This window comes from Sander vitreus, chromosome 14 (genome assembly GCF_031162955.1).
Source record: "Sander vitreus isolate 19-12246 chromosome 14, sanVit1, whole genome shotgun sequence".
NCBI classification, from domain to species: domain Eukaryota; kingdom Metazoa; phylum Chordata; class Actinopteri; order Perciformes; family Percidae; genus Sander; species Sander vitreus.
In genome coordinates this window covers 12017771-12044219 of record NC_135868.1, presented here as the reverse complement: position 1 = coordinate 12044219, position 26449 = coordinate 12017771, and the positions used below count along the sequence as shown (strand labels likewise).

Below are 26449 nucleotides of genomic sequence, written 5' to 3'. Positions count from 1 at the left end.
ATACAATAAGGTAAAACACTAGTAGTTAGTATTTACAGGTAAAATACACAGTACGAATTTTAGTTTTACTTAAATATAGCTCATCCTGTTTAAATTATAATTGTTTTATTGGTCTCCAGATAGTACAGTAAGTTACCCATAACACCACATTGTCTGATAATCTATGTATGTATCTGTTCCCTTTGGCAGTAAATAGTAAGAAACCTGCAACATAGACAGAACAGCAGGACAGAAGCAGGCCTTGATCTTGTATTCTCTGTATCTAGTGAACTTGCCTCAGGTTTATTTGTATTTAAACTGGTTTCTCTTGTAAATACAAAGTCCCAATTTATGAGCCAAAACCTTGTTTCCCTAAGATTTTATTGTAAAACGTAATCCTGAATTAGCACTTTATATTAATCTGCTAAATTTAAATATTGTCCTGTGGGACATTTTGGACAGTCATAGATGTATAGATTTTTGTAATTATCTTGTGACTTTCTTATTTATGAGGATAACTGTAATGGTGGGGCATTTAAAGCATAAAATCTTCAGTGTTTGGTGATCGCCCTGTTTGGACACACAGTAGAAGTGGTGCAGTGCAGGTTTAATGAAGTAAAGTAAGGATCAGAGGTGAATTAATTGGTACTGGGTTCAGTCCTGCTGCTAACTGGCACACCTCCATCAGAGACACGTACACAAAGCGGACAGGGTATGATGCAAAGGCCGCACCCATGGGATATGATATGATGGCTCATGTGGCTTCCATCCTCATTGGGTTAGAAATAAAAAAAAAAACTTCAATAAAATGTGACTATTTCTAAAAGGAGGCAGGGTGGACTAAAGTTTCAAACATTTACCCCTCATACAGAAAGTGTCTTTTAGCTGAATCACTGAATCATCCCAACTGGTGTGCTGCACTGTAGGTCACCTTATCCTCTGACCTCCTTTCACAGGAGCATGGAAAAATATAATCTTTCTCTGTTTCATGAAATATCACAATACAATGAAAGCTCAATAGTATATTGGTATTAAAGTACATCAGCAATCAAGAAAATAAAAATATATATACAATATACCTCTTTTTATTGAACACATTGTCCAATGTACTTACAATATCCGTCACAAATGTTACCAGCAGCTTTAATAGCATCCTTGCTTGTAATTGCCCAATACGAATTGTAAAAGTTTCTGTTTAAAATGTAATAACACCATCAAAATGTAATCTGGAGATTACAATTAACATTCATCACAGCCAGGTGCAACAAAAAGAAATGTGGAACACTTCCAGATTATTTCAATAGGAATGTACAGGAAACGCAAACGCAGGCAAGTATATTAAGTACTATTAAACCATTACAGCAGCAGCATATAAACAGAACACATGCAGAGACAACATGAAGAAAATAAAGATATGAAGCTACATTTTAAGGCATTTGAGTGAAAACATGCACATGAATTAAGCTTAGCAATATATTAAACCACATCAGAAGTATGGTGGTTAAAGTAGAAAACTCTATAGGGAGAGCATTCATCTCTGAGGATACACAGTGCTACTGTACGCATTTATGATTGTCTTGAGTAACAGGTATGCACAGCTAATAGTGTAAAAATATAGGCTCAGTTTAAATGGCCCATCATTGTCCATTCAAAGGTAAACAACACAAAACATAATATCACTTTCAATACACAGAGGAACACTTTGAGCTGCTAACAGCACTGACAGATGCAACTTATCATGCACAAGCGAACACAGATATAAGACTGGAACAATAAGAAAAAAAGTCTTTTAATGTTATTTTTTGGTTTAACAGTGTTTTGAATTTGCAAGTCTACTGTACGACCTCTGAACATAAACCATGCCACAGTAATGCGCTACCACAGTAGTGTACAGTAAATACAGTCAATACAAAGAACACACCTTTTTGAAAAGATTCAAGTACATGAAGTAAAACCTTGTATTTCTAAGTATAACTGTAATTCTTCTCTTTAACATAACGGAGACACAGAAAAGATCTCAAGACAGATAAAACAGTGAAGCAATCATAATCGCAGCTGAATGCTCAACATATGCAATCTAATTATCCTGACAACCGGCCTCTGTTGGACTGCTACTAAAAATAAACAACTGCAAGGCAAGTATTGTATGTAGTGCATGGCAACTGAGTTCTTCACACAAGCGAGTCCTTGATGCCCTGAGTGCCTCTCTCTGAAAAAAACTTTTCATCCTCCTTTAGCAGTTGGTGGTCTGTAGATGGCTCTCTTTCAGGATGGAGGTGATGTTGGTGTCATAGAAACCATCCTCATCCTCAGAGCTTAAAGTGGAGGGGCCCAGAGCTGCAAGATGTGTGTGCTGTGATTTCCGCCTGAGATAAAAACAAAGAGAGACTCCGTTCTTTTACTTTCATAAATTACAGCTCAGTGAACACAGACATGTGTCCAGCTAGTTACTATAGAGTGCCACCTAGTGTAAAGAGGACGCATGTTATTGATATGGTTACTTGTCAAATACTGAGAGTTAAGGAAGTCATCTTGCATTGAATGTGGAATGGTAAAATCAAAATCAAGTCCTACTTTAGTTCAGTCTCCAGGGCTGTGACTTTGGCACGCATTGTTTCTTGGAGTTCCTGCTGCTCCTCCAAGTCCCTAAGAACCTTCCGACGGACTCCCTCCAAGCGCTCCACCTCTCCCTCGCTTTCGTCCACCTGCCGTTTCAACGCCTTCACACGCAGGGACAGCTGGGGACGGAGAGGGAGAGGCAAGGGGGTTAGAGGGGGACAGAGGAGGTCACAGGTGAAGACGTGGGCCGCGAGGGGGCAGAGGGGAAGAAGCAAGACGGGCAGCGGGTTTGACAGGTGTGTGGGTTTGTAGGGAAGCTGCTACAGCGACATGAAAAAGGCTGAGGTAGCAGTAAGATGAGAGGGGAAGGGAGGTCAGGGAGCGTTCTGGTGACCAAGTGAGGTTGGGTGTGGGTCAGGAGGAGTACAGATTAGATTAGTCTTTTGAAAAAGTGGTTTAAAATTAAACACTGTTAATGATTAAACAGCAGGTGCAGGTCAAACAGCCAACAACCACAGGAAAGTATTTGATACTTAAGACTGTAAATTTCAACCGTCCAACATTAAAAGAATATTTGGGAAAATACACTTATTTGGCTTCTTGCGTGAAGTTAGATGAGAAGATTTACACAACTCTTGCTTATTAGAGTGGGATCAATCTCCTTATCTAACTCTCAGCAAGAAAGCAAATAAACGTTAAACTTTTCCTTTACTCAGTTAGATCCGGTTTGAGCATCAGCATTTAGTGTTTAACCAGCAAACACTAAATGATATTTACCTGATCTCTCTGCTCAACATGCTGGCTTCTCTCCTGGTCTAACATGGCGTTTAGTTCTTTCAGTTTCCTCTCCGTTCGTCTCTGAGAGGCCTGTATGCCGGCCTTCTCTCTTTAAGGATACATTCAGAATTCACACAATATGAGAACACTGCAATAATTTGACACAATTTTCTTGAATTTTTTTATCGGGTATGTTATGGCATATAAAATGCCAAAAAAGTAGCTTTAGTATTGACAGTGACTGACTTTTGGTACTTTGACTCATTAAAACATGAGTTGCAGTCCTACCTTTCTTCACTGCGCAGTCTCTCCTCCAACTCTTGAATTTTGTTTTCCAGCAGGCTGAGTCCAGGCGAGGGCCGAGTCTGTCCCTCCATGTCCGCCACGCGGGACTTCAACTCCTTCAACTGGGAGGGAAGTGGTACAGTCTGGTGAATAAATTACTGATTTTGCAAAACGTAGTTGTAACTCTGTGTGTGTGTGTGTGTGTGTGTGTGTGTGTGTGTGTGTGTGTGTGTGTGTGTGCATGTGCATGTGCAGGTACGGAGTGGATGAACAGTACCTGTCTCTCAAGTACGCTTTTGTCCATTTCCAGGTCGTGTCTAGCCGAACGCTCCTGCAGCAGTTCTGAGCGAAGCTGGTCTACCTAAGAGGAGAAAGTTAGATGGGAGAACAGAATCAATAGGCAGTGTTAGTACAGCTATTATAGGATTACTGCTTATTTGTGTGTATTGTGTATGTGTATGTGTATTCATAACCCATTTCTATGTGGCACCTGATCTCTGCTACGTGTGATGCGGTCGTTCAGAAGCTCCACGTTGCTCCTCTCCTCATCCAGTTCGATATCCATTGTCTTAATTTTATCCTGTGAACGTACACACAGATAAACAGACAAATACATCTCAATCTGCCTGTATTTAAAGCTCAACTTCACATGCATCACTCCTTAAATATTTTCACCCTATCCCTGATTTACTCCCACCCAACTTTAGATTCCCCAGTTCATGAGCTTTGACCCCAAAGCCTCACCTCCAGGCCCCTGATCTCCCTGGTGCGGTCAGTGTGGGTGCTCTTCTCTGATTCTAGTTCACTCTCCAAGTGTTTGAGACGGTTGTTGAGGAGGTCTCTCTCCAGCTGGGCGCTGTCTTTCTCCTCGCTGCACACCAGCAGCTCCTTCTTCAGACGGGAAACCTAGAAACAAGATGGAGGGGGCCATAATGCATGGATTTCACTCAAAGTCCACTCATTTGCATGCAGTTTCTGTCTTTAAAAAAATCCCCCCAACCTCAATGTATAGTTTTTTCACACGAATGCCCTGTAACACTGAAAAAGTTACATACACTCTCAGACTAAATGAGGAATAAATATTTACATACATGTATGTACATACAAGTCTTAATTATATTAGTGGGTAAGGTTTGAGCCCTTCTCCGGGAACCATCACCTTATCGTGGTGGAGAGGTTTGTGTGTCCCTATGAACCTGAGGGCTGTGTTGTCTGGAGCTTTGTGCTCCTGGTAGGGTCTCCCAAGGCAAAGTGGTCTCAGGTGAGGGCCAGACAAAGAATGGTTCAAAAAATCCTATGAAAAATCGAGGAAGGGATGAAGTGACCCTGCCCGGAGGAAGCCCGGGGCCCCCGTCTGGAGCCAGGCCCAGATGGAGGGCTCGTCAGCGGGCGTCTGGTGGCCGGGTTTGCCACGGAGCCCGGTCGGGCACAGCCCGAAAAAAGCTACGTGGCGGACATCCCTCCATCCCATGGGCCCACCACCTGTGGGAGGAACCGCTGGGGTCGGGTGCGCTGCCACATGGGTGGCAGTGAAGGTCAGGGGCCTCGACGGACCAGACCCGGGCAGCAGAGGCTGGCTCTGGGGGACGTGGAATGTCACCTCTCTGTGGGGGAAGGAGCCGGAACTTGTGCGGGAGGTGGAGCGCTACTGGTTAGATCTGGTGGGGCTTACCTCTACGCACAGTCTTGGTTCTGGAACCATACTCCTGGATAGGGGTTGGACTCTTTTCTTCTCCGGAGTTGCCCAGGGTGTGAGGCGCCGGGCGGGTGTGGGGATACTCACAAGCCCCGGCTGGCGCCGCTACGTTGGAGTTTAACCCGGTGGGACGAGAGGGTCGCCTCCCTACGCCTGCGGGTTGTGGGGGGAAAAACTCTGACTGTTGTTTGTGCATATGCACCAAACAAGAGTTCAGAGTATTCAGCCTTCTTGGAGACCTTGAGTGGAGTCCTGCATGGGGCACGTCTGGAGGAGGCCCCTGTCCGACAGACTTTCAACTCACACCTCCGGCGGAGCTTTTCATGCATCCCTGTGGAGGCTGGGGGGCATTGAACCCGAGTGGACAATGTTCAAAGTTTCCATTGCTGAAGCTGCGGTGAGGAGCTGTGGTCTTAGGGTCTTAGGTGCCTCAAGGGGCGGTAACCCACTGAACACCGTGGTGGACACCGGTGGTCAGGGAAGCCGTCCGACTGAAGAAGGAGTCTTTCCGGGATATGTTATCCCAGACGACTCCGGAGGCAGTTGCAAGGTACCGAAGGGCCCGAAGGGCTGCAGCCTCTGCCGTGAAAGAGGCAAAGCAGCGTGTGTGGGAGAAGTTCGGAGAAGACATGGAGAAGGACTTTCGGTCGGCACCAAGGTGCTTCTGGAAAACCGTTCGCCACCTCAGGAGGGGAAGCGGGGAACCATCCAAGCTGTGTACAGTAAGGATGGGGCGCTGTTGACCTCAACTGAGGAGGTAATAGGGCGGTGGAAGGAGCACTTTGAGGAACTCTAAATCCGACTAATACGCCCTCTATGGTAGAGGCAGAGCTGGAGGATGAGGGGGGATTGGCATCAATTTCCCTGGTGGAGGTTGCTGAGGTAGTTAAACAACTCCACAGTGGCAAAGCCCCAGGAATTGATGAGATCCGTCCAGAAATGCTTAAAGCTCTGGGTGTGGAGGGGGTTGTCTTGGTTGACACGCCTCTTAAACATTGCGTGGAAGTCTGGGACGGTGCCTAGGAGTGGCAGACCGGGGTGGTGGTTCCCCCTTTTTTAAAAAGGGGGGACCAGAGGGTGTGTGCCAATTACAGGGTATCACACTTCTCAGCCTCCCGGTAAAGTCTACTCGAAGGTACTGGAAAGGAGGGTTCGGTCGATAGTCGAATCTCAGGTTGAAGAGGAACAATGCGGATTCCGTCCTGGTCGTGGAACAACGGACCAGATCTTTACTCTCGCAAGGATCCTGGAGGGAGCCTGGGAGTATGCCCAACCAGTCTACATGTGTTTTGTGGATCTGGAGAAGGCGTATGACCGGGTGCCCCGGGAGATACTGTGGGAGGTGCTGCGGGAGTGCGGGGTGAGGGGTCCCTTCTCAGGGCCATCCAATCTCTGTACAACCAAAGCGAGAGCTGTGTCCGGGTTCTCGGCAGTAAGTCGGACTCGTTTCAGGTGAGAGTTGGCCTCCGCCAGAGCTAAGCTTTGTCACCAATCCTGTTTGTAGTATTTATGGACAGGATATCGAGGCGTAGTCGGGGTGGAGAGGGGTTGCAGTTCGGTGGGCTGGGGATCTCATTGCTGCTTTTTGCAGATGATGTGGTCCTGATGGCATCATCGGCCTGTGACCTTCAGCACTCACTGGATCGGGTTCGCAGCCCGAGTGTGAAGCGGCTGGGATGAGGATCAGCACCTCTAAATCGGAGGCCATGGTTCTCAGCAGGAAACCGATGGAGTGCCTTCTCCAGGTAGGGAATGAGTCCTTACCCCCAAGTGAAGGAGTTCAAGTACCTTGGGGTCTTGTTCGCGAGTGAGGGGACAATGGAGCGGGAGATTGGTCGGAGAATCGGCACAGCAGGTGCGGTATTACATTCAATTTATCGCACCGTTGTGACGAAAAGAGCTGAGCCAGAAGGCAAAGCTCTCAATCTACCGGTCAGTTTTGTTCCTACCCTCACCTATGGTCATGAAGGCTGGGTCATGACCCGAAAGAACAAGATCCAGGGTACAAGCGGCCGAAATGGGTTTCCTCAGGAGGGTAGCTGGCGTCTCCCTTAGAGATAGGGTGAGAAGCTCAGTTATCCGTGAGGAGCTCGGAGTAGACCGCTGCTCCTTTGCGTCGAAAGGAGCCAGTTGAGGTGGTTCGGGCATCTGGTAAGGATGCCCCTGGGCGCCTCCCTAGGGAGGTGTTCCAGGCACGTCCAGCTGGGAGGAGGCCTCGGGGGAGACCCAGGACTAGGTGGAGGGATTATATCTCTAACCTGGCCTGGGAACGCCTCGGGATCCCCAGTCGGAGCTGGTTAATGTGGCCCGGGAAAAGGGAAGTTTGGGGTCCCCTGCTGGAGCTGCTACCCCGCGACCGACCCCGGGATAAGCGGATGAAGATGGATGGATGAAGGTTTGAGCCCCAATTAATACTGCCTTACACTCCTAAAATTGCTTTACACAATCAATAAAGGAAAACCTTTAACTTTTACATCAATATTTGACGAGAAGTCCTTCCTGAGAAGTGCTCAGGAAAAATAGAAATTGTAACCTCTACGATTCCATGAAAAATGGGTAATCAATCCAATAGTTGAGATATTTCAGTGTGGACTGACCCACTAACCAACCAACACACGGACATTGTCATCCAGAGATTTACGCTGCTAAAGTGGCTAAAAAGGTTTAAAATACTAATGAAGGGCTTTAAAAAAAAAAGGCTAAAACTTAAAGCCATAGTGCGTAGTTTCTGTCGCCCCCATGAGGAATTCTAAGTAATGACAACAAAACTGTCAGCGCGTCCACATGATACAAGCCTTCCGTGATTGCGCACGCGCCCCACCCCTCCTCCATGCAGTTGCTAGTAGCCAAGGAGGATTACGGAGGATTAAAAAAACATGATGGACTCTTCAGAAGAGATAATTATCTTCACTCAAGCTTCTGCGCGGGAAAGTCACCGGACGCCACAATCTTCTGAACATAGCCATACTGAGAAATACAGAGAGTGTTTTGTGGAACTTATAGTCTTAATTACCTTTGTATCAACTAATTTGGCAATGGCTTGAATGTAACGGACGTTTATTAATACCAAAAAGTTACGCACTAAAGCTTTAAGTTTTTATGATTGGAGTGATCTTGTATTTCACAAAACATGTAGTACTAAAACAATATCACACTTGTTTTTTCAATATTTCAGAGGTTCTGGTTTTTATCCTTTCTATTTTCCAACCTATTTGTCCTCACTTCTTCCTGCTGTGCCTTGAGGTTGCTCTGAGCCCTCTGCAGCTCAGCCAGCCTGTCCTTGCTGTTGCGCTGGGCTTCCAGCAGGTCCTTCCTGGAGCGCTCCCTGTAGTCTTCAAGTTGTGTTTGCAGGACGGCCACCGACTGACGTGAATCTCCCATCATTATCTCCATCTGGCAGCCGAGAAGACAGAAAGAGAGCAACGGCGGTGAATCAAAATATCTCTGTACATCAGCAACCGAGGACAATGTTCTAACCCTAACAAACACCTCTTTGTTAATCTTCTCCAGGGCTCGGTCCAGCAGCCTCTTCTGCTCCTCCAGGTCACTCTTGCCCCTCCTCAGCGCCTCCCTCTCCAGGTCTCTCTCCTCAAGCCGCCGGGTCAGCTCCTCCCTCTCCTTGCTCAGGCGGGTGGCTCCTCTCTTGGCCTCCTCCAGCTGAGTCTTCAGGGAGCGGTTTTCATCCTCCAGAGCTTCCACCGCCTCCTCCGCCTCTGGGCTCCGGGGCACACTGGAGTGAAGCCTTGTCTGGAGAATGAGAAAATATCCACTGATGAACCTGGGTATATAGCATGTGGACTCATTTTTGTTTTATTACTATCATGCCATAGGTAATAGGCCTTTAATGTTGGGTATGTATGTTTCTTGAATTGTATGAGGCCATGTTAAGAAGAGAACAATATTTACCTCACAGAAAACCCATATGATTTTCATCTGCCTTTGCAGTCTGTATTGTTATACCTGTTTTGCATGTAAAATGGGGAGAGTGACGACTAATGAAGAGCTTTAAGTCTTTTCATATTGAAGTACATTTTCTGTACTTCATTGCTCTGATCACTGCATTCAAACTCCAGCCCAAAATCTTTCTATGTATCCTAAACATATGTTGATTTGTATTCGCTTTGCACCTACAATGATTTGTGTATGTTTATGCTCTTCACATGATCATTTCACATCAAAGGTAACAAGATTATAGCACTTAAAAAAGCTATAATGCGTTGCTGTTCCAACTCAGATGAGGCACAATGCGCTTCTTATGCAAATTTATCTGGGAGGGATTATTTTCTGAGCTTACATGAGTTTTTCTTTGGATTTAATTTACTTCACATCTCTCGGTTGAAAATATAGTCTGTGTGGGAGGTTATTTCTTTTGTTCTTGTACAGTATATTGGTTTACATAATTTTTCATGGTATGTGTGTGTACAGCTGTGTTCCTTTTTTTTGTGCAGTACCATGCGGGCCAGCCTCTCTCTGAGGCGAGTGTTTGCTTCCTGGAGCTCCAGGTTGGTGCCGTGGTCCACCACAGTCTTTCCTGAAGACCCAACTGATGACTGCAGAGTGGAGCGGATCAAGAGAGAAATATGACTGACTGTGCATACAACTTGCGGGGATCTTTCTATTTAGTAAAAAATTGTCAGTCAATTATTTTCTATAGACTACAAATGAAGCTTCACCTCCTTCGCCTTCTCGGACGCCTTTTCCAGCTCGGCCTTGTCTTTCTGCGACTGCTCCTTCAACCTGCTGATCTCAGACAGAAGCTCAGCCTCTTTTTCTCCACTCGCTTTCCTCAGGGCTTGAAGTGCCTCTCTCTTCTCGCCTAACTCGCTCTTTTGTTTGTCCAGATCAGTGCGAGCCCGTTTCAGATCATCATGGCAACGCCGAAGCTCCTTGGGATAAGCAATCAGATGAAAAACGTGTGTGTAAGAAGAATGTGCCAGGGTGCATACCAATGTGTTAATATGAGTACGGGGCATGCAAGTGTGCGTGTGTGTGTGTGGGTGCAGGAAAAATGAATGACACCATTGAAGCTTCAACCACAGGAAACCCTAGTAAATAAACAATAATCATCCTGTACAACAGAGGAGCTGAGCCCCTGCGTTTTGCCCACACAGTGTGTGACTGACGTGTGAATTACCTCTGCTAAAGAGCTGATATCGTCAGATGCAGGCATTTGTTTCTTCATGCCAAACAGTGACTCCCGAAGATCTTTTAGCTCGCCCTCAAATTTATCCTTCTCCAAACTGGATTTTAGCAGCCTGCGGAGAGAAAGTAGCTGTTAGAGAACACACAGTGGTAACAGTAGTTCTATAAATACACACGCACACACACACACACACACAGTGACTAACAACAAACAAAGCACAAGGGGGAAAACTACTGCACTTAATCATAAAAACATCATCAATCTGTCTTTTGTTTGACTTTCATTGTGGGATTGTAACTTAAATTGAGAAGAATCACTTATTTATTTAAAATCAAAGTATTTTAGCAATTAACATAGCAATTGGCAATTTATTCAGGAAATGTGTTGTTAAGATTGGATTATTGAAAAAACAATAAAACAATGATCAACATAACTTCATTAAGACAAAATCTATTTCAAAAAGAAGACTGCATGATTGTTTGAGTTTATTATCACTGGATAACTGTTAGTAGAGGGTTCCCCAATCTAATGATCACAATCATCAGATACAAAAATCCACTCTGATGTATGAGCTTTTCAAGTGAATTTCAGATTTGCTGATTAAAAAAAGACTAAACCCACTCAAACCAAACAGTGAGATTGATTTTCTTTCTCACATTCGACTGCTGACGACGCGCGTCCCACTCCTGCCGATCGAAAAGTTAAGTGAAAGAGTGCATGCATTAAAAAATAAGACCGAACCAAAAACAGTATCTTCAGGATATCCACATAGATTTAACAGAACGAAAGTTTTCAGTGAGCACTTTAAATTCTTTGAACTGGTTGTAAAATGTATAAAATATGACGTCTAAAGAGTTGCTGGGAAGATAAGCATTGCTGCTGCAGCTGTGTATGTTTGTCTTTTCTGTGGATCCAAAGCAATGTTATGGCTACATAATCAGATGGGTTCAGCGTGAGATCTTGGAAATATAAGCTTCTATCTGAGGTCTTTAAAATGAAAATTGATTTCCACATAAGCACGGTCTTTGAACATTACTTCATGCCTATGCAATGTTTGTTTTTTTATTCTTTGAAGTTAGTTACTAAGACAGATATAGTATGTGTATTCCAAGCTAACAATTGATTGATTTAGTTTAGAAAGGCTTATAGACACTAACTCCTCTCTGGTGTTGTGCAGCTCCTGTGCAGTGGCGTCCAGCTGCGTCTTCCACTGCTCTCCCTGATCTCTGCAGCTCTCCAGTTCTTCCTCCAGTGTCAACATGGAGGTGTTCACCCTCTCCCTCTCCTCTTCTATCTTCTCCTGGGACTGAAAACACAAAAGAACGATAGGATTATTATCATGGGAGTCACTGTGATTTATTCCCCATATTTAATTACCCTTCTCATTATAATGACACGTAAAAGCAGTGATTCAAAACGAGGTTCACATGCGTAAATCTGTCATATTTTCTTTTACTGTAGTTCAGCTTCTTTTTCAAGCAAATGTTCCGAACAAGGGAACAGAGATCTTTGGGCGTATGCCTTCATCAGCATGTCTTCATCAGGATCCAACTACTTTAATCCTCCTCTCACCAAATAAATCGCCACATCAAAAGCAGCTGCCAACCTGTCTGCTTATTTCCTGCACTCACTGTTAGTGTTTCCAAAATCTGCCTAATGATCTATTTCTGTATATACATATATGCTTCAAATTTCCTCTACTTCACATCCTACAGTACGGCGCTCCATAAATAGTCTAACTTGGCAGAAACAGAAACTCTTCAATGGAACGTCAACTGGAAAAGTTTTGCATTACAATCATGAGTAGCAAAAATTCTCTTTTCTAACACTGCACACTGGGCTTAGCCTGACCTTATGATACTCTGACTCAGTGTTTGAACAATGCCAGCATACTGACACATTAAACAGAATGACAAGACAAAGCCTGGGTGTATATTAGGGTGGATGCAACATCAAGGCACAATTTAATATCGCCTTAAAAACGGATGCAGGATGCACAAACTGCCTGACAGGTATAACTTCACTCCCACTGTATCTGAACAAAGAGATTCACTCAAAAGACAAAAATGTTCTTAGCAGACAATGATGTAACAAAACAGAAATTACACTGAGAAATATTCATTGCGATTGCTGCATTGCAGGTTTTGCTGTAGCTGTCAAAGAGGTTAGAAATCCTTCCTGGTAAATTGCTCTGTAATCTGCTGAGTTTTCCTTTGACACTAAGACAATATAATGAGGATAAACACCAGTGAATGTGAAAATAGGTGTCAGTGTACACGTTTATGTTGAGTTCTAACACAAATATCAAAAGCTCAAAATAGAATGGACGTCATATTTTTTTTTAAATCAAAATTGTAAACCAAAAATGCTGAAAAAGAAAGAAGAAAAATCTTGCACACAGTGAGTACAAGTAGTCTTCAGTGTGCAGAATCTTTTGGTTTTTTCACAGTTTATGAGCCAAAGCACCTGTCTAAAAGACTTTCTGTAGTGCAAGAAAGTTGCTGAAATGGACTTAAAAAGACACATAAAATGGAGCTGCAGCTGACCCACTCTTTTAAAGTGGTATTTATTAGCGTCTTGCTTGTTCTTTGTTCAGTTTACTGAATCACTTGTGTTGGTTCAGTGACATCAGAGTTACTAAACCAACACTTTTTTTGTTTTATTAAACCAGTTCCTCCCGTTGAGATAAGAATCTCTTTTTTCAGAGCTCATCTGGTCAGAAACACACCCGGACAGACTATTCCTACATTAAAGTAACTGCACACGAACAAACGTAGTACTTAAGAAAAATGTCAAAACTCAGAATCATCTATCAGGGCTGCTGATAATAACGCAGAGTGACAGATTTTCTTTTACTTTTAATGATTAATATACTTATGTACCATTAGTCAGATATTGGAAGAGACAGTTGAGACAGTCAAAGTCTCTTGGGTCTTCTCTGTCTCAGCTGCAGAGTTTTAATCCTGTTATCTCCATCTTTAATCTAATAAAAAATTGTTTTGCTAATAAGTTAAGCCTGAACTCTCAAATACTGACAACTACAGATGAATCCATTTCAAGAATGTATGAGCTACAATACAGTCAAGTTTTGTGTGATTGACTCTCTACACAAAATGCAAATGATAGTGCCATCCACCTGTGTGACCTGCTCCATGGTTGTTCTCAGGTTCTCCATGTCCTCACTGTACTGCTCCCTCAAAGCCTCCATCTCTCTGTCATGGCACTCCACCTCCTCCTTTAGTGCCCCCTTCAGGGCCGTCAGCTCCCGCTCCCGCTGGCGTAGAACCTCCTCCTGGCGCTGACGTAACATGGCAGCCTCAGCAAGGTCGGCCTGCAGAGTCATCACATCCTGCAGAAAGAAAGACAGTCAGACAGACAAGCAAGCAAACAAGTCTGAGTGTGCTCCCCGGAGTGAAATTTACGAGTGAAATTTACCAACTGCAGTGAGTCTGAGTGAGGCGAGTTTTCTGAAACCCTCCTCAGCTCCTCCTGAAGCTCAGCCAGCTGATCTTCCTGTAGGCGCAGACGAGACTCTGCCCCCTCTCTGGCTATGCGCTCCTCGGCCAGTCTGCACACACGCACAGGGCACACGCACACGCAATCAATATTGCAACGCAAAACACATTAACAAACCTATCGATCAGACAATAGTGAAATGATCCTTTGACAAAAAAGCCACAGGAGCAATAACTAGAAGCTTATTATTGGTTGTTAAGTGTGCACGCTGTACATGCAAAACCACACAAATACATGCACCCACAGACACACGTACAAGATAACAGGTCCTTACTCATCATGGACTTGCTGCAGTTCTTTCTTGCAGCGATTAAGTTGCTCCTGAAGCTCCTCGAGGTTCCCCTTTTTGAAGCTCCCGTCAGATCCTCCCTTCTACACACACACACACACACACACACACACACACACACACACACACAGAGAGAAAGTGTGAGAGAAATTTAGGGTGAGACAGAGAAAAAGAGGACAAAGCGAGAGGACTGGAAACATTGCAATATTGCAGCGTCATTCAATGTCGACCTTGAAAATACATTATGCATTCTGTGTTATCTGAAACTTCAAAAAGAAGAAACACTTTTGGATTCCTTGCCCTAGTTTCTGACAGTCAAACATCTTTGGGAGAAGAGGCCCTGCCAGTATGCTCAGACATTGTCAAAAAAAAAAAGACAATCTCCTCACATTAACAACTCTCTCTGACAGGCTGCAGGGGAGCAGAGCTGGAGCAGCAGAGCCAGAGCAGCGTCGCCCACACCACTCCACCGCTCATCAAGGCTTCTGAAAAGGAGATGTAAGTGCAGCCTGCCCATGAAACCGCTCTCATCCTCCTACACACTCATTACACGGACGCACACACAGAAGCAGAAGAAGAGAGACAAAGCGAGGATCACGGACGGTTGCGCTCCTCAAGGGACCTCACATTTGTTTCTTATCAGTGATGGATTATGAATATGTACTTTGAACAGATTTGTTTCATTTTCCTATCATTCCCTGCAGGACAGTTTGTAGATTATCCCATACTTGGACATTTCTCTTTGTCCTCACAAGGAGATCATTAAAAGAAGATAACATAAGTTAATTTGAGTGCTTTGAGTGAATTGCATCTTTGTATCCTTATGTGTATTAATTATCTAAAATAAAAGAGACTCTCCTCTCCTGCCTTGCAGTCTTAGCAGAAATACTTGAGGATGATGTGATTACATAATGCAAAGGAGATTCAATTAAAGTCTGATCTAATATAATAGAGGATTTGGTCTTGATAGCCACCAGTCCACTGGTTCCCAACAAGGGGTCGCAAGATAAATCTTAGGGGTCATGAGAAGACAATTTTTTTTGTGTTATGCAAAACGTTTATCTTTTCTGACTTTCTTCTTACTTTTTTCCTCATGAATTACTAAATAATATTACACTTCAGTCCTAGAGTTGCAAAGTAAGAGGAGAATCTGATTCTAGAAGTGTTTTTCAGTATTCTTTATTCCTATTTTTCTATAAATTAATATCCTCATTGAAACTTAACATAGAAACATGGTACTCTCGTGGAAAATGTAACAACCAGATAGGATTAGTTTACGGCCATAGGTTTGAATCATTTTAACTTTATTTCTGAGAAATCATGTTTTGTCCGTCACTTTGCATGGCAGACGGCTCTAAATACTACCCATAATACCCATGAGCCTCAGCCACCGTTGCCGTGGACAAGAAGCCAGTCAGAGCTGTACCAAATTTGTGAATTTGTGAACAGAACACAGCTCATTATTTGACGAATTCCTCCAATATTGATCCAAAAGTAAATTGATTTAAACTGCAGTATGTAAAATCAGTTTTTTCATAATTGTTAGCTTCTACCCACTGAGTGGAAGCTAACACATTATTTTAAACCCACATTATTTTTGCCGAAATGCACTTTGGGAGTCGTAGTCAACTTATTTCCTTACATTTTTATGAACTTGCACTTTTATCAAAAAGGACCAGATATTTTCACAATAGTTGATCTTTTGTACTGATAATTCAACCAGAAGAGTTTCATGCTGATCCAAGCTGTAGAAGAGCTACAGCTGTGAGTTACATAACATTGTTTATGGGAAAAATGAATGGGACTTTTTAATACGGAACCAGGAGTGTCCAATATTTCTATTAAAGCAACCTGAGAAGGAATAATCACTCTTTGGTTGAAATAGTTACAACTTGTAAACATGTGCAACCCGACGAGGGGTGGCAATAGGACATGGCTTCATTTTTAAGGGGTAAACCTGTGCTCTAGTCCCTTGTAATTTTGAACAAAAAACAGTGATCAGTGTTCATTTTTTTTTCACAAACACAGACATACATCACGTTCTTGGTCTAAAGTAACCCAACACACCAGCATCTGATCCTCAATTAACCAGGGGAACAAACAGGGTGTGCATGAACTCCATCACTCTCCCACTGACACACATTAACTGGCAACACTGCATTAGACCAGTCAGAACACACCACAAGCACTTAGAAAGAGCCACAGACATTGTTGGTACAGAGGGAATGTGAAACCTACCCTACATTACCCCCCTGAAATGCAGATAACTCCCTGACATCAGACATTTCAGAGTTATCTGCCACTGATTGTCTTTGGATGGTCCTTCCATAACACACACGGACACTCATCTGACCCTGCTATGATCTTATGTTTTGGCTTAATACAGACTCCTGCAAAGGAACATTAGGACTACAAGGTACAGCAAGTCTTTTGTGCCTACAGCAATTAGACTGCACAACAATAGACTTAAAAACTCTTAGGCATTTTAAACTATGAGCATACTGTATCATACATGCTTGTCATGTTTCTTCAATGTTCTTACTGCTTTGTCTATCTCATCCTTGTTTTTCCTTTCTTTTAATGTTTGGTATTTATGTTTTTAATGTTATGCAGTAGTCGGTATAACAATGGAGCGTGTAATGGTGACCACATGAATTTCCTACTTGTGGATAATAAAGTTTTCCTTGACATAAGCAAAATGTTGGTATAGAGGCAGAACTGAGAAATCAGCCACTAAATCTACTAAAGTGGAGAGCATGGTTACAGCCATGAAGAACATGGAGGCTTTGTACACAAGACCCCTCTGAGAAGGCTCTGTCTCACCCGGCAAGCCAACCCCCAGCTGGTGCATGGTTCCAGTCCAACTTAATTATTGATGGCTCTCAATGACTGCGCCCTTAACACACACACTGAGCCCTCAACAGCTTTCCTCTGCAGGTGCATCGTTGCCAAGAGACAAGACGACCAAATTCACAATTCACAGGCCGCAATGGTCGCAAACACACTGAGAAGAACATAACAAGGGGTCTTACATAATCAAGTGCATGTAATATAAGAAGCTAAGGACACAAAGGAATAACTTCTGTATGTAGATTTATGCAAAATTATGCAAATGTAAAGGAAGTAGTGTGCTCATGCTCATAAAAAAACATGGCACAATCTATTTTAATAAGGTGTCACAGGAGCACCAAAATTGACAGAGGAATACTCAGCATGCTCTTTAATTTTCACATTTTTTGGCCTGCCCAAAGAGGATCCTTGGAGACAATGTGAATGAAATAGAAACTTCATATCCTCAGAAAAGAGGACAGGCTGCCAAACATCAAGTAGCATTTTTACAAGAGCTGCTCTGTTGAGAAGATGCCCTTCACAGATACCATTACACTTTTGTTTGACCATCATGCTGAACGCACACCACAAAAGCTTATTGGATTACGTTATAAATGTGTGCATTGTCTTAGTTTTATAAATGCATACAATCAATTTGGCAAGCTTTTTGTAATGAGGGAAGCTTTTAGGTTAGAAGGCTGCAAAACAAAAGAAAAAATAATTATGCTACTATAAATTGTAAAGCAACTGCAGCTGCTAGTAGTTAAAGATCACCACTCTCATGTCTGTACGGTATATACGAAGCCAGCAGCCAGTAAACTTAGCTGAGCATAAAGACTCTTTAGAGGTGCTGGTAGACAGATGTTGCTGCCTTTGGACAAAGTCAGGCTAGCTGTTGCCTCTGTTTACAGTCTTAATGCTAAGCTAAGCTAACAGACTGCTGGTTTTAGCTCAATATTTACTTTACAGACATTCAAGTTGTATCAATCTCTTTATCCAACTCTCTGCATAACACAGAAAAGCACATTTGTTAAAACGTTGAACTATTTCTTTAAAAAGGCACAATCTGTAATAAAAATGTAAACGCCACCAGCGAACTTCAAAATATAAGAATGGAACTGGATATTAATCCCAAAATGATTGGCAGATATTTTTTAAACATGGTATTAACAAGAAGAACAACAAAGTTATTAATGTGTGACAAAATAATCTCAACTCAAAGGTCCACTTAGAAGCTTTTTTTTGTGCTTTCAACCAAATCTCATAATCTTCCCAGTAAATGGAAGTGGCTCACGTGCAATCATGTGAGCTAGTTCTATTTGCTGATGAAGACGGTGAGATATGGTTGAAAATGACACGGACATTTGAATTGACATTATTTATAACACACACTGTTACCCGGGTTAAGAACGAACTTCCATTACATTGCTGTTTTCTAATCTATAAGTAAAAGTCCGTATGTGTATATGCATCTAAAAAATCAGTTTTCTCGTACCTTAAAACTGTCAGTTGTCTCATAGACGTGGTTGACCTTGCTTTTCAGGTATCTCTCACTGGTGCTGATCAGGAAACAGTGGACAGAGAATTAGATTGGAAAGCCACATATATTTGTACACACTAACAATGATTCTAGCCATTTAGGATATCATGCTTGTAGTTTATTTACCCATCTTTAAGGATGTTGTGAACAGCTTGCTTTGCTTGTGCTTCCTCCCCATTGATGACCTCTTTACTTTGATACAGGCTCCTCAGAGTTATCTCCTTTAAATAGAGAGATAGCAGAGTAAGAAAACAGACAAAAAACAAAGAGAATTTAATACTTCACAATTGCTGGTACTTACAGGTTTTTTGGCTACAGCTGGATGGGTGTTGGCAACAAACTTCCCTGGCGACTTAAAGCTCGGCTTGGGGGCCTCGAGTGCCGTCACCTTGGAAACAGATGCAGGGCTGCTTCCCAGGCTTCTGCTTGCTGGGGTAGATGACGCCAACACATTGGAGGAGGTAGACAGAAGAGCAGCGTAGGGATTCAGAATCGGAGAGCTAGGTGAGAGAACCTCATGCTGAACATCTTTTCTAGCATCAAGACTTCTTGACCGCCTGCGCTCGTCAAACCTGAGCCGCTGCCTCGCTCCAGACCGGCCTCTCGTCTGCGGGGCGCTGCTTGGTGTCCCACTGTTGAACTTACTGATGAGCTTGTTGATGGGAGCCAGGGAGTTGGTGTCGATTGTAGGGATGGGCTCCTCATTAGTTGATGCTGGAGGTTCTGGAAACGACTCCGAAGGGGAATATGTGCTCTGTTTTTTCCCACTGTATCTCCCCAAAGAGCCAGTGTAACCAGAGGCAGCAGGCTGCTTGACCCCTCTGGGTGCCACACTGTTTAATTTGACTGGTTTCAGCCCTGCCTCATTATACTTGTCATTACTAGTCCTATCTCTGTTTTTCTCTGTCTCACTTGTTGCTTTGAGTTGGGGTTCAGCTTTTGGCCTCTCACCCTGTCTGCCAGCTCCACCCTCCTCTTCCCCTTGTGTTCCTGCTTGACCGTCCCCTGGAGGTCTTTTATGAGGGCTCTCAAAAATCTCCCTTACCTCATCCTCTGCTGGAGAAACAGGGGAGTGTGCTGTATTTACAGCAGGGCTAAAAGAGTTTGCTAATTCTGCTGGTTCTTTATTCGCTTTGGGGAGGCTGTTGCACAGTGAAGGTGGCCCTGAGCTGGGGGTGGGAGTGTTGAGCTGAACTCCGTACGAGTCACCTTTCTCACCATCTTTCAGGACCACATAAGGCTGTCCAGAGATTCCCTGAACGTGCACTGCCACCCCATACTTATTGGAAGGAAGGGTAGCACTGTTGATTCCTCTGGATTTATCGGGATAACCTCCGCCTGTGTCATGGAGGTCCTTGATGAAGCGGATTTGAACGCCGTAATCCACAAGAGGCTTCCTGTCAGTAGACAGAGTGCTCATGCTGACTTCCTGGTTTCTGAGCAAGCAGCCTGGGCAGACAGGGAAGGGAAAACAGCAAAAATGCAAATCAGGTGAATCAGTGGAACAAGTGAAAATGAAAGTGAAAATGAAAGTCTCGAGCTAAGACTCCCTTTTTCCCCTATTCCACAATACAGACCTGCAGATGATTACATACTCAGAGCCTTTGTTCCAGCTGTTACACTCTTAAGATGTGATTTAGTTCTTTTGTCTTTTGCTGTTACCAGGCTTTACAAAGGGTTATTACACCCTAACTCAGATACCTCATTTTTACCTGCATGTGTCACTCCTTCTGCCCAGGTGGACTTACTCCGACTCGGCAATAATATCAGATTACCGGTATAACTTGATGAAGCAAACATCTTCTCTTGCTGCTCTACAGGTTTAGTTCCTTCTCAACCAGAATGACTGAATTCTTGTTATGACAAATATGCCATTTGGGCACTAGGAACCTCTTTGTACAGGTTGAGGCCTACTTTTCCAGAGGGTGTGATGAGAAGGCAGGGAAAGTAACATTAACTTCCACTGCTCGCTTTTCAGGCAAAGTGTACAACTGTTCGTTTGTGGAAATAATTAGCCTAACTTCTTGAATGGTTTAATTTAAGAGCAGTTAAATGTATATTTTTAGATTCAGTCAGACCGCTTCTGCCACGCTTGTTCTCGCTGTTTTTTGTTTTTGTTTTTTACAGAGGCAGAGTTTCCTTCTTTACATATTATATGCTTTGCTTCCTCCTATATATGGACATAGAAAAGAAAGACACTGAAGAAATTGGACTCTGAAATCTTGAAACTATAAAGATAATTATGTGATAAATTTAATGCACATTGTAAACCTGACTGTAACACAGTATTCATCAGTTATTTCCCCCCAGCAAAATAGAAGGTCAAAAACCATTGAGGTGTTGTTTCATGAATGTACAGTAGCCTGCACTATATAGTTACTGGTCCAGTGAACTCAGACTATAATTAAGGAGGATTCTACAATTAGGATAGGTTTTTAAAAATGTACAATATAGTCGCAGTTTACTGGAGAGAACACACATTGTGTGCTATGGCAGATAAAATGCACATGGAAGAGGAACATACATGAGCCTTTATTGTTAAAAAATACAAAAATAAATAAACTAAAATAATTAAAGGTGCATTGGTCTCTGACCAGTCTGCCATTGTTAGAACCACTAACAGGTGTACAGCACTTTATATATTATCATTCATCACTGACTTCATTTAAAACACATTTGCAACTGTATCAGCCTTTTCCAATTATCTCAACAACTGCCATAATATATTCACCAAACTTCTTAGACTTAGAAAACTCCCCGAGAGGCAATTTGTTCTAACAACAATATGAATAGCATAAACTCAATCGAACAGTAACAATGAATAATAAAAATAATGGTCACAATGTTAAAATAATAACAGTGCTTAACTGAACAGCATTGTGCACCTGTTGTATTTTAATGCAGGCTGTTAACAATAAGGTAAAAAAAACACTGCTGAGTAAACAGAACTTGCAACCAAGTCAATGCTAAATTCATCCAGGATAACAGGAATAGGGAATATCCCGGCTTAATCCCTTATCCTGGTTTTTTGCAATAGCTCTCAGGAGTGTGACTGTGTGTGTGTGTGCGTGTGTGTGTGTGTGTGTGTGTGTGTGTGTGTGTGTGTACACACGGAAGTAATCAATATGCAATTACATAAGCATGCTGACTGTGTTTATGTTTTCATCCATTCATTATTAATGATGAGTTTTAGGTATTTTTTATGTATTCGAACTGCTGGAAAGTAGAGAGTGAGAGAGATCTAAATGTCTTTTTGACTTTGATATTGGGAAAACAGGGAAACAACTAGAACAATTGAACCTGCTGTACAGGTGTGTAGGTGGTTGACTTGACATGAGTGGATATACAGTATATTTGCACTACTGGTGGCCACAGTGGCAACTGACCGCCTGATACTGACAGTTTGTGTTGTGTTTTACTGACTTTAATATTGTGTTAAAGGGGCATTCCATTGATTTTACACAATAACGGTCAGTTTAATTGTCAAGAGGAGTACTACTCAGCCTGTGATACAAGTTGTATAATGTCTTCTTTGTCTCTAGGAGATTTCTAAAGTCTGAGAAAATAACCCAGATGATGTCACCAGAGTTATCTCAGCTGCTATTTGTTACATGATGGCTAGTCTCGCTTTGCCAGACCTTCCTCCACAGCGCTGCAAAGGAGGGTCCACACAGCATTCCGGGAGTGGAGAAAAACGTGCTCTGGTTTATTGGCATTTCTTTAAACCAGTCACAATCGTCTTGGCCAGCACTAAGCTCCGCACGGAGCCGCTGGAACATAGCCTCAGGAAGGAACTTTTCATGATGGAAAATGTAGGATCCAGGATTTTTGGAGCTTGATCTGTTGCTTTGATTATGATCTTTTTTTTTTGTTCTCAAAACTATATGGAAGTGGAATAGCGGATCAATATCTAACCAAAGAGATATTGTGTTATAGTATACATAACAAAGAAAACCATATATCCTCACATTTGAGAAGCTGAATCCAGTATACTGTATGTTTGCTTAAAATATATGATTGAAATCATTAAAATCAAAACATTTGCAGTTTACAGGCTAAAACTCAGTCAGATACAATGTTAGTAATCTAACCTATGCATGTCCACCTTATATGCTCTGAAAAAGGGCTTGGTGATGAACACTATGAGAAAGTGAATACTCCTTCTATTGTCCAGACTCTGTGGAGCATTAAACACTGGGGGCTATGTCAGGAATGGGCCTCCCCTCTCTCCGTTTCTGCCTTTGCCAGAGTCTCCACAGTCACCAGACTTCAGATAGACTCACTCAGGCGTAGACTGTTTACTTTGAGCAGTACAGGCACACACACCGGCTCAAGTGTGTGCACATACACACACAACTTGAAGGGCGTGCACAGACATATGCACAAACCTGCTGTGCATTCCCCATCTGATTGCAGGTAGTTGATCTAATAAGAATCACTGTTTTCGGTGGCAAGAAAGTACTAAGTAATGTGGAATTATGTTAAACGTGTTATTGCAGTCACATCAAAGTATTATTTCTCTTGAACACATTCATCTTTGTATTGAAGTGCTGCTAAAGCTGCTTTTTGCTTTACAGAGCTCACCATTGTACTCCAACCCTGGTCTGTTTCCTTTGTCCAGCACCTACAGATGTGACTCTCACATGAATTAAAATGTAACCGACTCTGACTGACCGCTGGTTATAGTGTAACACAAAGCACCTTGACTGGCATTGAGGTTAGATTGGTGAATCAAAGTCAGCCTTTGTCTTTCCTAAAAACATTCTTAGGATTCCAGACGTTCCCTTAACACTCGGCACCATGCATGGTTTGCATTTGTATTAATAAAGACAGATTAGGAGGAAACTGAGAAGTAGGGCAGCACTCACTGTAAAGCCTATACATGCAGAAAACTGTCCACATAAGCAGTAAATAAAAAGTGAAGAGACTCCACACTTAAAAGACGACAAACTGGAGACTAAAAATATAGCGCAAAACAAATTAATTCTGCCATTCAAACATAACAACCAGATTTGCAGACCATGTTGCACACTGGACAGCAAAACAATGACCTCAAGGTTAAAAACTACTTCTGTGGGGAAATCTTTATAAAAAAAATAAAAATAAAAAGAAGGAAGATATAAATGTCTATTGTCAAGGTGCTCAGCCCTCAGCTGTGGATCACTGGTCACACAGAAAGCTCCCAGGTGTAAATATGTTCCTTGGGTAAATACAGATTTCAAGGCTCAGGTTTTGTTCAGCAGCTAGTATCTGAGCACTGCTTGGTGACAACAGGTTCACCTCCTCTGGTGCTCTCTCTTGTACAAGGAATGGCTGTGTCAACAGAGACAGGAATGTCACCAAACGGGCCTATCTGTCATCACGCTTCTCTTTCTCCTCACCCAGCTCATTTTCCCCTGGCCCTGTTCCTGCACCCTCCTCTGCCTCCTACAACACGTCTGATCTTCAACTTTCTCCCACAGTGTCTCCTGCCCTTGAACAAGATGACAAGCTACTTTTATACTAGGGCTGGGTGATTTGGTTGAAATCAATGTCAGTAGGCCTATATTATGAGATTAGTTACGAGATTCTTCAAACAGAGAGGTAATTGGAAACAATTCTGACAATTGATACAAGTCATTTTTCTGGCAAAAACTCAAAGCATTCACTGGTTCCAGCCCCTTAAAAAGAGGATTTCCTGCTTTTCTATGTTTTAAATCCATGTAAATTAAACATCTGTACGATTTGGACAAAACAAACCCTCAGCTCTGGGAAATTGTGATGGGCATTTTCACTTTTTTCTGACATTTTATAGCCTATTGATAGAATAATCAATAATGAATGTTTCTGAAATCTGTTTAAATATAAAAGTATAAATGAGAATATATGCACACTCATATAAAATAATCAAATTGTGTTTGCTGCATTACATCATGTAACTCTTCACACATCCAAAACACAAACTTATTTCACTAATTTTGTTTGTTTTTAAGTATATGTATTTGCTTGGAACGCATCATTCAGATAGCAGGATTTTGTAAATCAATCAGGCTATATGAACATATCACCATTAGATTCTAATCAAAGACAATAAATGATAATAATGAATTATCCCCCAGCTTTATTTGAGACCAATAACAGAAAATGTTAATAGGCTAGAGTTTGTTTTGGGGTGAGTACAGTTAAAACAGAAAAGCCAGACTGTCAACTATTGCAATTACCAGTATTGTGGTCTGTGTTAGAGAGGTCGGTGCAGGTCATCTTGTGTTAATCATCAACAATATGGTAAAATTAGTCCCTCATTAAAAAGGTACATGTTTACATAAACACCTTAAAGTGAGCTTCAAGTGTGCCCCAAGCACACATTTTAGGTCAGGACTATTTCTACTACACCTCCCAACTGCTAGTGAGTTGTAAACTATGTTGGCAAGGATATGAGGGACGATCATGAGGCTTGTGTTTCCTAGCCTGGAGTTGATAAAGCCACATACATCTGATCAATACAAAGCCTGCATTGTATTTTCTTGGAAAGTGTTCGATTATTTACACAGCTTGACTGATAAATTTAAATAAAATCACTTTCAAATTCATAGCAATATGTAAATTAAAGATACTTTATTCAGGAGAAACCATTAGAGCAGAGTAAGCCCCTGAGCACCTGTCTGCTCCTGGATTAATTGCGTCAGACTTAGCTACTCGGTCAGTCAGTATCGGTGCGCGTCGAAACCACCGGGTTGTTTACTCGAGCCAAGCAACAAGGTAAACAACCGATGCACTTGCCTCCTAACGCGTCCTATGCATTTTAAGCCTTTACCTGCTATAATAACCTCTCATATCCTCTTTACGCGGCGCAGTCAGATCCAATTATAGACAGCAGCGGAGTACACACACAAAGCTGCGACCAAACATTTGACAACACGCCTGAAAGCGAACAACAAAAGCCTGATGCTTGTTCTCGGTCATTTTCGTGAGCAGGAAAACCTGGGCACAGGACGACGACTGTCAAATCCAATCACAAAGCCACAGGTGTCCATGTCTGCTTATCCAATTTTTATTAAATGCCCGCTCGGCAAAACGGGTCTTACCGTGTTGCACTTTCCCCACCTGATCCCACAAAAGTAAATGTACAGTAAAAAAGTAGCAGCTGTGTGAATACTTATTCTAGGCTACTGCACCTGCAAAGGTGATCCAAATCGCGAAATGTTGCTCCCTCCTCAGTCAGCGCTCCTGTACCAGTCCACACCGTAGCAGCAGCGTTGTACAGTGTTGGTGGGATGAGAAGATGTTAATCAATGAACTGAGGACATCGGGAAATTTCTCCCCCGCTACCAGTGCAACCTGTTGCCAGCACATCGGATAGTCATCGTCCCGCCTCAGGACCGACTTCATTGGTGGGCGGCTCCCCGAAGAGGCGGTGCCTGCTGTGGGCTCAGTTTCATCTCTGTACACATGCACAACACGGGTTAATTATTACAGAGAAACGGCTAGTGGGACCCGTTTCTACAGAGGTATTGTGGAAAATAATTCCTCAATCAATTTAAAAATGTTTGCATGGCAGTATTGGCCTATAATTATATCTAATACCATTGCAGATCAGGATAAATGCTGATCACTGCTGAGGCTAAACCACATTAGGCAACAAAAAGTAAGGAAATTTGTGTTTGGTAGATTATTTATCTGTGGTGCTTTTTGGCAATAAATCTTATACCGTTGGAAAGACTGTTTAGTTCCCTTTCAAATGGTGCCCCATTTGTAAGGAACATGCATTTGTGGGATGAGCAGCAGCGCAGAGTATGTGAGTTGCGCCCATGAAGAATTTGCCAAATAGTCTCTGACAATGTCAAACAGCTTTGCTGT

The 26449-nt window shown here is 42.6% G+C and overlaps 1 protein-coding gene across 2 annotated transcripts; it reads right to left on the bottom strand.

Moving 5' to 3' along the window:
* Nucleotides 1-1048: 1048 nt before the first annotated feature.
* On the bottom strand, nucleotides 1049-25944 carry cgnb (cingulin b). Of its 2 annotated transcripts, XM_078267357.1 has the most exons (21): nucleotides 25768-25944; nucleotides 18915-20062; nucleotides 18740-18834; nucleotides 18569-18632; nucleotides 14230-14327; nucleotides 13875-14007; nucleotides 13576-13788; nucleotides 11597-11745; nucleotides 11096-11125; nucleotides 10431-10551; nucleotides 9970-10182; nucleotides 9748-9846; nucleotides 8786-9043; nucleotides 8519-8689; nucleotides 4345-4506; nucleotides 4091-4180; nucleotides 3878-3961; nucleotides 3604-3722; nucleotides 3316-3424; nucleotides 2554-2717; nucleotides 1049-2345 (listed from the first exon to the last, which is right to left on the bottom strand). In XM_078267357.1, exons 2-21 carry the CDS (start codon nucleotides 20031-20033, stop codon nucleotides 2213-2215), a joined length of 3624 nt encoding a protein of 1207 aa, XP_078123483.1. In that variant the 5' UTR covers nucleotides 20034-20062; nucleotides 25768-25944; the 3' UTR covers nucleotides 1049-2212. The 2 variants fall into 2 exon arrangements, with proteins under 2 accessions (XP_078123483.1, XP_078123484.1); XM_078267358.1 differs by lacking the exon at nucleotides 11096-11125.
* Between the last annotated feature and the right edge of the window lie 505 nt (nucleotides 25945-26449).

Bases quoted from the DNA above. Each gene is read 5' to 3' on its own strand.
- cgnb (XM_078267357.1), bottom strand. From the start codon at position 20,033: ATGAGCACTCTGTCTACTGACAGGAAGCCTCTTGTGGATTACGGCGTT. The intron at 11,126-11,596 runs GTTAGTGTCTAT...TTCGATCGGCAG, and splicing joins CTGCACAACACCAGAGAGGA to GAGTGGGACGCGCGTCGTCA. The intron at 3,962-4,090 runs GTGCCACATAGA...TTCTCCTCTTAG, and splicing joins TCACACGTAGCAGAGATCAG to GTAGACCAGCTTCGCTCAGA.